Source organism: Tasmannia lanceolata, unplaced genomic scaffold (assembly GCF_043159265.1).
Source record: "Tasmannia lanceolata isolate RefF3 unplaced genomic scaffold, GAP_Taslan_0.1 ptg000004l, whole genome shotgun sequence".
In the NCBI taxonomy this organism is placed as follows: domain Eukaryota; kingdom Viridiplantae; phylum Streptophyta; class Magnoliopsida; order Canellales; family Winteraceae; genus Tasmannia; species Tasmannia lanceolata.
This window is the reverse complement of record NW_027518681.1, coordinates 1,383,340-1,398,934: the sequence shown is the minus strand read 5'-3', so window position 1 is coordinate 1,398,934 and position 15,595 is coordinate 1,383,340. Positions and strand designations below refer to the sequence as shown.

At 37.0% G+C, this 15,595-nt stretch overlaps 2 protein-coding genes across 4 annotated transcripts in view; both read left to right on the top strand.

Moving 5' to 3' along the window:
- The window catches only part of LOC143876007 (casein kinase 1-like protein HD16), a 36,191-nt gene extending 35,327 nt beyond the window's left edge, over positions 1-864 (top strand). For both annotated transcript variants that reach the window (XM_077377608.1, XM_077377609.1), the window contains exon 17: positions 440-864. In XM_077377608.1, the coding sequence (XP_077233723.1) occupies positions 440-499 (60 nt within the window). In that variant the 3' untranslated portion in view covers positions 500-864. The remainder of the gene's footprint in view (positions 1-439) is intronic.
- Positions 865-4,756: 3,892 nt separating this feature from the next.
- Positions 4,757-15,595, top strand: part of LOC143876006 (transducin family protein / WD-40 repeat family protein) — a 42,045-nt gene continuing 31,206 nt past the window's right edge. The window contains exons 1-4 of one of the 2 annotated variants that reach the window (XM_077377606.1): positions 4,757-4,939; positions 10,776-10,842; positions 10,922-11,178; positions 12,898-14,341. In XM_077377606.1, the coding sequence (XP_077233721.1) occupies positions 4,908-4,939; positions 10,776-10,842; positions 10,922-11,178; positions 12,898-14,341 (1,800 nt within the window). In that variant the 5' untranslated portion in view covers positions 4,757-4,907. The remainder of the gene's footprint in view (positions 4,940-10,775; positions 10,843-10,921; positions 11,179-12,897; positions 14,342-15,595) is intronic. The other variant, XM_077377607.1, reaches the window with a different exon arrangement.

Here is a 15,595-nt window from a genome sequence, read left to right as displayed (position 1 = left end):
TAGGTCGCAGTTCATGTCAAAGATACGCTGAGATTGTCAATCCCCTCCCCCTCTTTCATTTGCAACCTCTACCTTTAACCTAGTATTTTGAAACTCTGAAGATCTCAGGAAAGTGGTGGAAACTACTTGCTTTAGTCACAATTGCTGAAACCATCAAATACTTCAGTGGTTGAACAAATTTTTACCTGAAACCAGAAATTAACCTTGTGATTTTCGAACAATTCTTCAAGGGTATTTTCGTAGGTTATTGAATGTTGTATGTTTTCATGTAAGCAAGTGGTTGGGCGTTTTTTTTTTTTTGAGATGGGAAATTCCTTCTATGTTTCCCTTCAGTGATCACAACCCTGCACCATATCTCTTTTTTATACTAAGCAGAGTTGAGTATGAAAGTTTGGTTCATAGATTGTGCAATGCATGATTTACTTTTCGAATTTTGCAGGATAAATGGTCCAAGAATCTCTACATTTCTTCCATTTGCTATGGGAGAACAGTATCTTGATGCCTTGATTTACAGAGGAAACTTATACAAATACTATTTAAAGCAGGTTTTGTAGTCCTGTTGACAAGTATCCTGTTCTTTGGTTGTTTTACTAAAAGCCCATCCATTTTAAAATGACGGATGACGGCATATCCCTCAAACAAGTTATACTTAAAATATAATTATTATAGTTCTTTGTTTGTAATAGTGTCAAGTTGTATGTTTCTCTACATGTTATACAAGATAAGAGAACAGAGGGGAGACAAGTCGTGGGAGGACAAGTGTTCTTCTCATTAGAATCTAATTCATGTTTACAGTATATGATATACTTGTAAAGGCAAAGACAAATACTTTTAATGAAGGGAAACAACAAACTCTTTTTTTTTTGGGGTGTATGTTGGCATATTTTTATCACTCCCCCTCAAGGTAATTTGTTTTTTGCTGTAGGTGATATATTGCAGTGCTCCAACCATACTTTGATAGGTAAGAAGATCTTTGGCTTTTCTACCTTCTCTACCACTTGCTTTCTTGTGGTCGATGGAGCCAGCTGATCTATAGTTGATCATCAGACACTCTTAAGAAAATCAGTACCAAACTTTTTTTGTTCATATTCTTGCCTCCTTTTATCTCTACACCTAGGCAGTAAAATTTTTCTCAAGAGATCTTTAATATCTAAGTTCTCTTTTAGACCATCTTTATGCTTTTGAATCTCAAGATTATCATTTCTAGTGACTACAATATCATCAAAACAAAACCAGAGTTATACCAGATGATGTGTGTCTGACGAATAGTGAGTTATCTGACATACTTATTTTGTGGAGGGAAATGATATATCTGCCCCCTTTTTTTAACTAGACATGGTCAGCTCCAGTCCATGACTGCAGAGGGGCTGATGTACTTTGTGGGAAGGATTCAACGGGCCTGATTGCCAAGTACACTGGTGCTGGCTGTCCCATGTAAAGAAAAGGGGCGAGTTTATCATTTCCCTTTTGTAGCCCCTTGTCGCAAGAGTTTAAGCAAGTATGAAACATAATTTTCTCTTTTTCCGACTTCAAATCCGTTAGGTTGTATTCAGTCACGTTTGCCTGTTCCAATTGAACACTTCCCATATTTGATTATGATCAAAAGGAGGTTTTCACCACAGACGGCTCCTCATTCAATTCTTTTGAAGTAATTGGATCCTTTTCCTCGTTTGAGAATCTTAAAAAGAAGTTTTGTCTATTCTGTCCAAAAACAAGTGGGGAAACATTTCAAGCCACTGTTTTAGGTCTTTGAGCGCGCATGATCCAATCCCAATCGGGGATCATGATGAAACTTGAACTACAAACAAATTCTTCGAGCCCTCTGTTCAATCAAGTGCCCTTACGTTTGGGGCTTTACGGTCCCTTCGTGTTGACAAGGTAACAAGCTCGATCTGGATCCGAAATGGACTATTGATCTTGATCTATTGGTGTCCGGCCCTCTTCCCCGATCTCCTACTCCTACGAATCAAACATCTCTGGGCAATATGATATTTCGGAGGAAACATGTTTGATGCTTGGAGGTTCGTAGAAATATGATTTGTCGTAGGAAACATGGTGTGAGATTAAAATCTTTTGTGACTGTTGAGTTTTTTAATAATCCATCCACGAGCAATTCATATAGAAGAAAAGGGAAGAAGAAGAGAGAACGAACAAAGGATAGGAAGGAGAGAATTGGTGGAAGGTTGTGGAGTCATAAATCCAATCCCTCAAGTTGGAGCATAGATATCATCCATGTGCCTGCATCTGGAACACATACTACTATGTAAACTTGTACACTGATACAACGAAGTCCATGGTAGCACTTCACACCAAGATTGCATAAAATCCACACAAAGTAGATGTATGTCGATAACATTCAGTACAAAGACTGCACGACATCCCACAAGAAGACTACACTGTAGTCCATACAAAGGTGCAATAGTCCTAATGAAAGGACAACAACCTAAACAAAGACTACATAGTCCACAAAAAAGCTATACTAAGGCTATACATAGCCCACAGTGGCTACACAATAGCAAGGCCTTAAGTTTTGGTTCCGGTCACCACGTGAACGAAAATGTTTTGATTTCGGTTGGAAATTTTGGTAAAAATCCTGCAAAATCACAAACACAGTTGGAATCACATGAAAATAATTGAATTTTAGGATGAAACTTCAAAAGTGCTAGAATAAGCACAAATACATAATTAGAAACTGTCACACAAGCAAGACAACCATCCATAGAAATTTAACAACATCGAACACCTTGTAATACATAATGAAATCAGAATTTAATACATATCACATTTCACATATAATTCATATATATATGAGAGAGAGAGAGAGAGAGAGAGAGAGAGAGAGAGAGAGAGAGAGAGAGAGAGAGAGAGAGAGAGAGAGCGTTTCCTACACATATGTGTAGATAAGTTATCTACACACTAGCTTAAAATACAGTGGGGGCCACATTATTTGGGCGATCCAAACCATTCATTTTTAAGGCCCTCACATAGATAGGGTGTCCACAAAAAATCAGATCCATAGGATCATCCTAACCATTCGACTGTGGAGGCAAAAAATGGACTAATTTATGAAGGTTTAAAGACATCCATTTTACCTCCAAAAATCGTAGGGTTAGGATGATCCTATGGATCTGATTTTTTGTCGACACCCTATCTATGTGAGGGCCTTTAAAATGGATGGCTTGGATCACCCAAACAATGTGGGCCCCCACTGTATTTTAAGCTAGTGTGTAGAGAACTCTCTACACATATGTGTAGGAACCTTCTCTACACATGTGTAGGAACCGTTTTCTCATATGTATGAGAGAACGTTTCCTACACATATGTGTAGATAAGTTATCTACACACTAGCTTAAAATACAGTGGGGGCCACATTATTTGGGTGATCCAAACCATTCATTTTGAAGGCCCTCACATAGATAGGGTGTCCACAAAAAATCAGATCCATAGGATCATCCTAACCATTTGAACTGTGGAAGCAAAAAATGGACTAATTTGTGAAGGTTTAAAGACATCCATTTTTTTTTTTTGCAAAAATCCCTTTTTTGGGTAATTTGTGGGAATGAACCACTGGGATATGGAGCTGGGGAATAGGTGCATAGTGACTTTTATGGGCTTCTTTTAATTATGTACTCTGCATCCTCTGGCCACCCGTCTTAGTTTATAAAGGCTTTGTTGTGTTGAGTAGAGTAGTTTATAAAGATTAGAAATAAATACACCATAGGGTTGACTAGGAAATAGAAAGGGGCAAATGTATCATTTCCCTTCCTGAGGGACTGGACCACTGGGATGTTGAGAAATAATACCCACCTATAAAGAATGTGTAATGTGGGTTAAGATGATCTTTTCAATAAGGTTGCAACTGGGGTCGGGCGGGTCGGGTTTTCCCGAACCCTACCCTACACTAGAAACTCTCTCGGGTCAGGTTGGTTTTTTTTTTTTTTAAAAGCTCAAGATTACCAAACCCGACCCTACCTAGATAGTTTCTCGGACCGGGTCGGGTTGGCTTTTCCTACATTCTTGAAACATGCACCATAATTTATGTTCCAATGGTTGAATTTATGGTCCATGAACTAATCCAATGATTGAACTTATATGTTTGGAACACATCTCGGTAAACTTTTTTTTTTTTTCTCCTAAGACCTCCCAAATATGATAAAAAATCAACACTTGTAGAGGTGTGTATGTACATAACCACATTAAAATGGTGTTTAATCTTGGAAAATGATATCCTCCCCTAAACGGATAAAATCATCCCCCAACCCTTAACGATTTCTGTGAGAATGGTTCACTGCTTGAGGATAAATTCACCCCCTTAAACATTTTCGTTTGCCTTTAAAACTTAACAAATAACGTTAGAGGGGGGAAATATCAGTCCCCTTAATCTTTGGTATTAAATCTATCGCATTAAGAATCAATAGCTGGGAAATCATTGTTGTTGTATTGACTAGTAATGGTTAATTTACACGATAATCTTGATGGAAGTGAAAGGCACAAAGATTGGAGTTGCAATTGAGTGAGGCGGGTCAGGTTTTCTAGAACCCTACCCTATCCTAGAAGAAATATCGGGTTGGGCCCGTTTTATTTTTTCAAAAACCTAAGATTCCTAAACCCGGCCCATGGTTTTTTCGGGTTGGGTTGATATGGGCCGGACCCAAGTTGCAACCCTACTTTTCAGTGTCGGTGAGACACGTGGGAGATTTTATTTCAGACACACATTCTCCCGTGGTAAGAGATGTTTAGACCAGGCAAAAAAAAAGTGAGATTTGTGATTTGTGATTTGTGATTTGTGCGTATCCACTGAAAAATTCTTAAAAGCACGTGAACTTGGCAAAAAAACGTGGAAAAAATGTGGGTTTCGGAACACTAATACGCTTTGACTCTGCTGCGGTTGGAGAAGAGAAAACGCCATGGCTATCGATCTCTGCTATTTACAATCCATGTATGTAGATCTCTCTCTCTCCTTATCTTATGTATCTCTCTTTGTTTCTTTTACTTGTGAGGGTAAACTGTAATACATATGTTTCTGTTTTTAATTTTTATTCCAAGATCTGTTAGCTAATGATGTGAATTTATTAATGGGTGTGGTTATTTTTGAAACGGGTAACTGAGAAAAATGCTTAATCCATTAAAATTCACATGTTTTTCTTGTTGTTTTGAAATTTCCATTTTGTATTGGGGAGGATTTTGTTTGACAGAATTAGTTTGTCACAATGAAGAAATTTGAATTGCATTGTGTAATCATATAATTCTATAACAATCCCGTACTGTTGTCCAAGAAGCTCACACTGGGGCATGTGGTGGACATGTCAATAGCCATGCCTTAGCACATAACCTCTTTCAAGCTCTTTCGAACTGAGTACTATTGGCCTACTATAACCATGGTTTTAAATTTCAGCCGAAATAATTTCTGATTTTGGTTTAGACCGAAACTGAAATTTGGCGAAATATAAAGTACAGGGTTTAATTTCGGAAATTTCAGCCGAAATTTTGAGAAATTGATTTTTTTTTAATATAGAAATATTCCGAAATTTCGTAAATAATTAAATAATTAAATAATAATTTTTAATTATTAATTATTTTGAGATTTTGGCCGAAATTTCAGTTCCGGCCAAGGCCGGCCAAGGCCGAAATGGATGCTGAAACCAAAATTTAAAACCATGACTATAACTAAAGATTGTCATGAATTTGTTAAACACTGTCCTGCTTGTCAATATCACTCATCTCATCCATGCTCCTGTGGATAGCCTATAGGGGTGGACATGGTTCGGGGTGGTTCGGTTTTGGGGTAAACCCAGAACCGAACCAATACCCAAAATCGAACCAAGCCCTATTGGTTCCCAACATTGGGAACCGAACCGAACCATGGAACCCTGAAACCGAACCGAACCAGAACCGATCTTGGATATCGATTAACTGATTGACTCTACGGAATGCTAGACTGAGAAAGGGAAGGCCTAAGAAGCACGGGTACTCTCCGGAGGCCCACGTACCCGTGTTGGGTGCTTATCGGCTGCGGGTGCTCTTGGGTACTCTTTGGGTGCGTATTGGGTACGCACCCGGGTTTGTGTACGTATCAGGTGCGCACCCGGTTCAAATTAAATTGAAAATTACAGATTTACAATAGAGGGGCGTCCCAATTAACAAAAGGGGAGGTGGGGGTTGAATATATCAAAAATAAAAAAATAAAAAAATAATAATATATATATATATATATATATATATATATATATATATCCCGTAATTAAAAACCTAACAACTTAGAAGTAATATTAGATTTTGGTGAAGTAATATTAGATTTTGGTGATGTAATTGTTATTTGATTGTTCTCCAGTTAAATTGTTTGAATTCTTTAACAAAATATTAAATTTTTTTATAATATATAATAAAATATAAAAATATATTATATTCAGCGTACCCTCAACGTACCCATATCCTATTTTTTTTTTTAAAATCACGTACCCGCACCTCGTACCCGCATCCGTACTTCATTGGGGAAGGCTACTAGACTTATATAGGAAAGGAAGACCTATTTCTAAAGGTATCGATATTCGTGGACGTGGACGGATTGCCTGCCAATCTCTTATGGCTTCGCTGGGTTTACCCAACTTTTTTATTTAATTTTTTCAGCCCACCGTCTCCCCTTTCTTTCAAATTCAGCCCCCCTCTTCTCTTATTTTTAATGGAAATAAAAAAATACTATTAGTTTTAACACTCCCTTTCAGTGAAAGTGCTTCTGCGAAGAAGGCTAGCAAAGTTCTGGGTCCCAGGACCCCACACCCAGAACCGAACCGAAAACCAACGGTTCCAAAATTTTGGAACCATAACCGGACCACATATTTTCAGAACCGAACCAAACCAAATAGGTCGGTTCGGTTCGGTTCTTTGGGTTGGACCCGAAGCAAGTACACCCCTAATAGCCTACACATTCTAACTACATCTTGGAAGGATTTTGTTTGATAGAATTAGTGTGTCACATCGAAGAAATTTGAGGAGCATTGTGCTTTTTTATACTTGCTGGAAATCCTTGTGTAATCATATAATTCTAGAAGATATTGCCCCCCCATCCGCACCCCACTTGATTTAGTGTCAAGGTTGAATGATCCATTTTGCTCAATATGCTATTTGGTTAGTATTGGGTGTTGACTTCGGTTTATCGTATTTTATAGGTCACATTTTTTTGAGTGGTTCTCTATAGGTCAGTTTGATTTGATATCCATTATTGGTGCCTAATCCACAATTGCTGATATGCTCAAATCTGCTGTTTTTTACATACAAAGAAAGAACACTTGTCAAAAGGCAAGTTAGTTAGGAAACTAATTTTAATGCTAGTACTAAAGAATCAGGAGGGCAAGACAAGGGGTGTCATTAGTAACACTGAGTCTCATGATTTTATGTTATATAGCTCCTCTTGTTGTTGTCAAATCTACTGGAAAGTGGCTTTGCTTTTGGGGATCAGTTGATTCTTCCTTCCAAGAAAACAATTGCATCGAGTGTGGTGCTGTTGTCTAATATTTTATAAAGCAACAACCTTCATGTGGCAGTTATATAGTTAACTACTTAAAATTGTCAAAGTCTGATAATATGTTCAAAGAGTCTAGAAATATGCAATTAACTTATTACTGTTCTGCAACATGTATTTTAGACAATGCATATATACTCTCATTGGCTTCAAAACCACATCTATTCTGGGAACCTGCATTAGATGAGATCCTCAAAGCTTTCTTTAGCTAATAAAGTTAATAGATAACAATCTCTTTCTCCTTGAGTGTTTAGAGTTTAGACTCTTTACTTGACAGTCTCCTCGAGTGATATTTAGTGCAACAATGTCATTCCAGAAAAACCTACTCAATTAAAACAAACCCAGCTTCCCTAGCAAGCCACCATCAGTTTAGATTTAGTAGCCAAACAAGCGGTGTTGACATCATCTCTCAGTTGCTCCCGTAGTGCGAGTCTTGCCACCTACATTGGGTGTTCCATCCTTAAACAAGTCTGAAATACAAGGTGACAATCCAAGAGGGGGGGGGGGGGGGGTTGTGAATTGGCTAATTAAAAATTTGGGGCTTAATTAAGTGGATTATTAAAATCAATTTACCCATTAAGCCTTAACAAGTCTAACCCTTTATCAATCAATAAATATAATGTAGGATAGGGATTAGATATGACTTTATGCTTATATACTCTAGGCACAAGTTTTATAGTGGTTCGGTCACAACTTGACCTACTCCACTCTTCCAAGTTTTCCTTCTTGGGATCTCCACTAAACCAATAAGATTCTTCAACGGGCGAATCTCAAAGCCATACACCAACTTCTCCTTCAAAGGGATCACATCCTTTTCGCGCAAAGCCTTGCGAGGGCACCTCCCTCTTACAATGATTCACCTTTCTTAACGGGCCGAATCGGAGACCCTCACAAACAAATGAAGAAATAAAAATAAGAACTCTCTTTGCCTCTTAGATAGGCTGATTACAACTTTGAAAGCTCACAAACACTCCAAGGAAGATAAAATGTAAAGCCTATGGAGTACCTCTTGATAGAATGTACAAATACAAGTTCAAAGAGGTTTTAACCTTTCATATAAAGTTTAGGTTCGAGAAGATGGGATTTAATCTTGCCAAAAGGTTGTTTAGAAATGTTTGGATAGTGTATATATAGCCCACAAGGAAATATGATCGTTTGGGGGTAAAACTGTAAAATACAGGGTTGAAAAAGTCAACCTGTGCAAGCCCTAACATATCTATTTTCATCTCGCGGCGGTTGACCGAGGCACAGCGGTCGCCCTCAAATCGGGCTCTCAGTTTGAATTTCAAATTTCGTACCGGCGTGGTCAACCGGCCCTAGGGCGGTCGCTCGGCGAGGGCTACTTGTTTGAAATTTCGGCTCAAAAACACTATCGCGGTCGATCGGACCTATGGCAATCGTCCGCCAAGCCCAACCTGGATTGATTTCTGGATTTTCAGAAAACATATCCACGGTCGCCCGGATTACCCCGGTCGACTGGCCTGATAAATTTTGAGATCCCCTGGACTTCCAGGTAGCATCATGCGGTCGCCCGGCATAGCCCGGTCAACCGGCCCTGAGTAAAATTCCATTTTTAACTTTAAATTCCAGAGGCTTTGGTCTTGGGCTTAAGTCCTAGGTTTTCAAACACATATTTGGGTGTGTGTATGGTTTTCAAAGATATAAAAACTTAGGTATGAAAATAATTTTGAAAACCTTTTGAAGGTGCATTTAAACATAAAATTAAGAGGATTCCAAATACATTCTAAAAATAAGAACCTTAAATCTTCTTGGAATGTCTTTGCTCTTTGCACTTCCTTGGACTTCTTTAGCTTGAATGAACATCTTGAACTTTGTCTTGGCTCTTGTGACTTGTCCTCCAATCTTCAATGCATGTTGAGGTACATGAGGTGTCGCCATGATATGTTCAATTCTAAGCTCCTTCTTGACACTTGCTGGGGAACTTGTGGGATCTTCATGTTGAGCTTCTTGACTTGATCATCACTAAATGGTGATGACTCCAATGTAGGTGCAAGCTCTTTGTTCCTTGCTTTCTTGATCCACAAGCTATGTGTTGAGTTGAGTTGTGTAATGGCGATTATGGCATGAAATTCTTGTGTATATCACAACACCTCAAGGCAACACATTAGTCCATAAAAGCTAATCAATTTAGTTTGCTAGCATCAAAACAAGAAGGTAAGGTGAATGATTAACCCATGGAAATCCTTGGGCTTACAAAGTCATATTCCCGGTTATGACAAATTTTCAGGACCTAGATCCCATGAAATCATGTAGTTCCTGATATGCTCTATTCTGGAGTAGATGAGTTCGATCTAATCTGAAAAAAAAAATCTTTGGTAAATTAGATTCGAAAGATTTGAGTTTATTTTCATGAGGAATGTTTGATATTTCATCTGGTTGGAAAGAAGTGAATGTGAAAATTGATATTTTATTTTTGGATGACAGAGTAAAGTTTGAAGGAAAATTCAAGATTGATATCTTCCTAGTTGCCATTCAAAAACCAAAAAAAAAATGAATCTTCCTAGTTATGCTTGATTGATGCAACCTTGAGATATTGGCAACATCATTAAACTTTTTTGAAGATGGTTGATTATCATAAATTGAGAGGTGATGCATGGAGAAATTAGCTTACACTAACACATATGGGTTTCAAAAGAGAACTTGCGAGTGTTGGACTACTTTTAAGTCGAAGATAAATTCGAAGGTGAGATTTCTCCAAACGAGGAACTAATGCTAGCAAAGTTCATGAACAGGTCTGCAAGTCAAAATAGATGATTCAAGAGAAGTTCACGAACTAATGCAATCAAAGTTCATGAACTGGCATCCAAAAGTAGGCCCAAAGTTGACAAAAATACCACATCTCAATAGTGGGCCATACAGAGCTCTATTTTTCATGAAAATTTGCAAGCCGAGTCATTATGATTTATCATGATTTTGTTTTCTTAAACTTTGGGTGAAGTTTAACTAGGTTTAGGGGAAGTAGGTTTTGGTGGGCCCTATTGAAAAGAAAAAGTGAACAGTGAATTTTAGTTTCTTGCGATGCCATGCATTCTCCAATGCTAAAGTTCCGCATTTAGATTTAGCTTAGAATGTAGCATGGTAATTTCAGACATCACACCTTTTTTTCTACTTGCTTCTTGCTATACTTTGTTGCATATGACACTGAAATTCTATTCTGTTTTTCTGGATCCGGCATCAATGTTGATATTTTCAGTCTCTTTTTTAACAGCAGATTTTGTTTTGGTTGTGGTTTTAGGTATCTTGATTCGTGCACGAGGAAAGATGTTTTACCCAATCCTTCCATTTTGTCAGGTTTCTACAAGGTTGTTATTTATGACATGGATCATTTTTTCAATTGACTACCTCTTTTCAGTGGTAATTATTTATTTCCTTGTTACTCAGGCTAAGCTTCGAAAATCACGCCATGAACTATGTAGTCTGGAGATCTTTCTTGACCAGTTGAGGGATGTCGATTTTCACCCTCTCCTTGATGTATTCTCTGCAATTGATTCATCTGAAATTGATGCGGTTGACATGCTTCACGAGTCATCTCGTGTCCTTTTTAATGGAGAACATGTTGCATCTCTAATCCGTGCTGTCAGTCAGAAGCTTCGTGTTGTTGACCTTCAGGATTTATCATGTGGGAAAAGCTTTTTTCGGTATGTAGCAATGATTTCCAGTCATTATATGTATGCTGTCCTTTTTTACCCTAAGCTGAAAATAATTCCCTTCCCCCGAATTTTTTTGAAATGGCAGTTGTAGTCAATGTTTTGAAAATCGGAATTGAATCGTAAATCGTAATAGGGGTCGAATCGTATCGGATCGTAAATCGTAAGATTCATTCATATATATATATATATATATATATATATATAATAAATTATAAACAAATTAAAGAATATAAAAATAGCCAAATTTTCATTTTTCATCCAAATTCATTATTTCAAATAGAAACTACTATGATTAGCCATTCAATATCGCAATATGAATTGTTTGCTAACATACTGGAGTAACTGGACACATACTAATCATCTATTTCTCATCCAAACCCATGCATATTGGATAATAATCTTAAAAATTGAAAAAGACACAAGATCATATCAATCCTCAACATCTCAAACATCAAATGAAAAATATCAGTCATTTATGAAAGATTTAAATGAAAGAGACACAGGGTTCAGTCCTCAGTGGATGAAATCACCTTTTTGTCTCTCTATTCGTTTTTTGATTAATTTCAAAGACATTTATCCAACACTAGCTCCCACTTAATGAAATCTAAAATGGGTCATGACAGAAAACTCTTTTGAATGCAGTATTTAGCGACTTAGATTTTTTTTTTTGAAAGGTTACTTTTTGGCCATTTCATAATTTTCATTTATGAATTAAGAAATACTTTGCAGATTGGGGATTTACAGTAAAAAATTCCTTTTATTAAAAAGGGATCTGCTTCTGTTATTCATTCCATATAATCGTTGCATGTTTGAATTTTATTTTTTATATTATTTTATTCAAGTCCGTTACATCATTTAAAGGGGTTTATTTAATTCCATAATAGATTCTTATATGTCGAAATGAATCTCAGCCCACACAGTTAATAGCGTGAGACTGTGAGCCATTCTCCAACTTTTTTTTTGAATGGTGGCCATTCTCCAACTTTCAATTCAATCAAAAAGAAATTTTGCGGCCATAAGGCCAAAACTAGAGCAGAAGGTCTACATAAAATTAGATGAGGGTATCATCATAGAAGCAACTATCCCCAATCCCTACTACTTGTTAGTCAAATATCACTTGACTATGTATCCGGTCGATCTCTGCAGAACCTTATGCAACTGTAGAATAGCAAAGATCTTATGAAATCTGAGACAGTCCTCAATTATATCTTCTTTTGCTATCTTATTTTGTCAGATACCATTAATAACCAACCACTTAGCATCTTTCTTACTTTTTACTGTTTCAACAGCTTAACCAACTTATTTTTCGATTAGTTTTCCTTCACTATCCTGTCTATGGTATCTTCTGATTTTTTGTATGTCAAAATGCTATGACTTCCTCTTGATATATCTGGATTTTTCTTCTTCCCTCAATTACTAAATCTTTTATTCCAAGCTATTATTCAAAAAAAAAAAAAAAAAAAAAAATCTTTTCATTCATACTTATGTAATTCGAGTATTTTTTGTTAAAGCTTTTTCCAGAGTTAATTCTACACATTTTGACTTTGTATCATACATATCTTTCTAATTTTACATCTTGCTTTACTTGGTAGGGTTTGTTGGTAAACAAAAAATAAAATAAAATTGGAGAAATCTGTGAGAATTATGGCGGCTTTTTTTTAATCTATTTGATCACTCCTTTCTCATTAACTTATGTTTCCATTGTAGGGATCTTTCACAGAGAGGCTTCATGTGCCAGGTCTTAAACTTGCGGTCCTCCCACATCCGAAAGCTTAACATGACTGGAAATTTTTTGCAGCTACAGACTCTTAATTTGGATTTCAGTAGTTCACTTACTGGTTTCCAGGAAGGTTGTTTTAGTTGCATGCCTAATCTGATGCGACTCTCTCTGTGTGAAACAAGAATCTCAAATCTCTGGACAACAAGTGCCGCATTATCAAAACTCCCTTCTTTACAGGAACTCCGTTTTCAGAATTGTCTGTGTTGCAACAACACAGGACCGTGTCCCACATCATCTTGTGAAAAATCAAATTCATTTGCATACAGGGAAACTGGTTTCGGTCTGTTGTATCCACCTGGTGGGCCACCATCTTCCTTGAGAGATGATTTTATATTTCAAAATATTCAGTACTCGGGCACAGAAGAGACGTTCAATGAGCTGTTTTCTACTGCAATGCTATTGGATAATCTTGAGGTGCTTCAAAGTACAACTGACGAATCATCAGATGAAAGTGAACTAGATTTTTCAAGTCATCACCAAGTAGCTGGTAATTGGGTTGAAATATTATCTAATACTATTCCTGAGTTGACTGGACAGGATGATCCAGAAAATTTGGTAAACACATTTGGGCCCACAATTTCATTCAGTACAAATTCGCCAATCCTAATGCCCTTTCAGTTTCCTGAGGAAGTTAGTATTTCCAAAATTGACAGTCCACGAATTCCACACGATACACATGAGAGTACTCTATTTGATGATTTGAATAGCACAGTATCAACTGGTGATGAAGAAGGGTGCTCGACAAATGACCTCAATGTCAGGCCCACCGTGGCGTCGTCAGATGGTTGTAGAAAAACCTACATTTCTTATCATCCTTCTCCCATTTGCTTTGAGAAACATTATAGAGAATATATGATAGCTTTGTTGCCCCATTTGAAAGTATTAGATAACTTGCTTGTCCAAAATGCGGACAGAGAAAAGGCAAAGATTATATTTTCGCAGCATTATGAGTATCTACCTCACAACATACAATGCAAAGAGAGTGTTGTTAGTATTTTGCGTAAACGTGAAATTGGAACAAGTACGGGGTTGCAGAAGCCTCCGAAACTAAAACAGTCGACGTACTCCTCTGTAAAGAGTCAGTATTCCTTTTCTAGGTCATTATCTGCTGCCAAAGTTGGTTCTTCTCCATGGCCTCTCCTATATCCCGTATCTAAAGCACGAAGCAATTCAGGGGAATACATTAAGAGGTTTCGACCACGACAGTTCGAATATCATCCATCTGACCCTAGTCTCATGGTTTTTGGAACGTTGGACGGAGAATTGGTCGTTATCAACCATGAAAGTGGGAAACTTGTTGGTTATCTCCAATCTGTAGGAGCATTGCACAGCGTATTAGGACTCTGTTGGCTTAAAAAGTATCCGTCCAAGGTATGCAATTTCTACTGGGAAATATGTATTTTGTGTCTTATTTTAAGTCATAGGACTTGGTCGGGTGCTAGAGAGATTCAAGATTTTATCTGTACTTTATCTATGTAAGTTCATACATTAATTATCCTTTCTTAATAGTGGCAGGGCACATTCCAAGAACTCTATTGTTAATGTCAAGCAACCAATTTCTCCAAAAGCTTAAGCTATTGTAGAAGGCGTTATTTAATCTTTTATACTTTAACCCTCCCCCTCACGTGTGTCACCACTTTTTAGGGCCTACACGTTGCACATGTTGCGCCTTTTGGATTGGCCATTGCATGCAGATTTTTAATACCAAGGAGTTTTGAACAAGGTTGCCAGAGCGGAAAGCGAAGGGGGAAGCAGAGGCTCTCACGAAGGTGGGAAGCGGGAAGCATGAAGGGTTGAAGAATTTTTTTTAATATTTAAATATTTAATTTTTTTTTAAAAATAAGAAATTATTAAAAATATATAAGAAATAATTATATGAACCAAATATTAAAAAAACACTTTTTATTAAAAGATCCAACATTTACTTAAAGGAAAATCATTATCAAGGAATGCCCATGTTGACTAGTGCATTGACCAGTGCTTGACAGGATGAAAAAATTTTAGAAACCAAATTATGAGATTTTTTTACCGGAGTTTTGAGATTTAATAATGTTTGGACATGATAGAATTTATGAATTTTTAAAATTGGAAAAATAACCCATCGTTTGGAAGTTAAGATTTTGACCTGACCCGTTTTTTTTTTGAATTTTGTACTAGAACTGGAAAGGTGACTCTTTTTCCTTTTAGATTTGGGTGTTGAAACTATTTTTAATAGATTCAAGGAAAAATTATTAAAAAAATGCAAAGTTTTGTCTAAATTGTGAATAAAGGGTAGTGATTTGAAAATTATAAAAAAGGTGGTCAGGTAAGAGAAGATGGCTTTTAGGACAAATATACCCCTCCTACCTCTTTTTTCCCTCCACCTTTTTCACCTATCCCTATACACTTATTACCTTCTCACCTGCCACCTTCTTCTTCCTCAAGGCTTTTCTAACGTGAAAAACTCCATGAGAGGGTTTTGAAGGTTGCCATTTACCTACCACCTTCTTCTTCCTCAAGGCTTCATGGAAGGTTTTTGAAGCTTGCCATTGCCATTGTAGTTTTGGAAAAAAACTCCATTGCCAACGTTTCCAAGCTCCATTACCATTGTAGTGTTAAAAAAAAAACTCAATTTGCAATGTGATA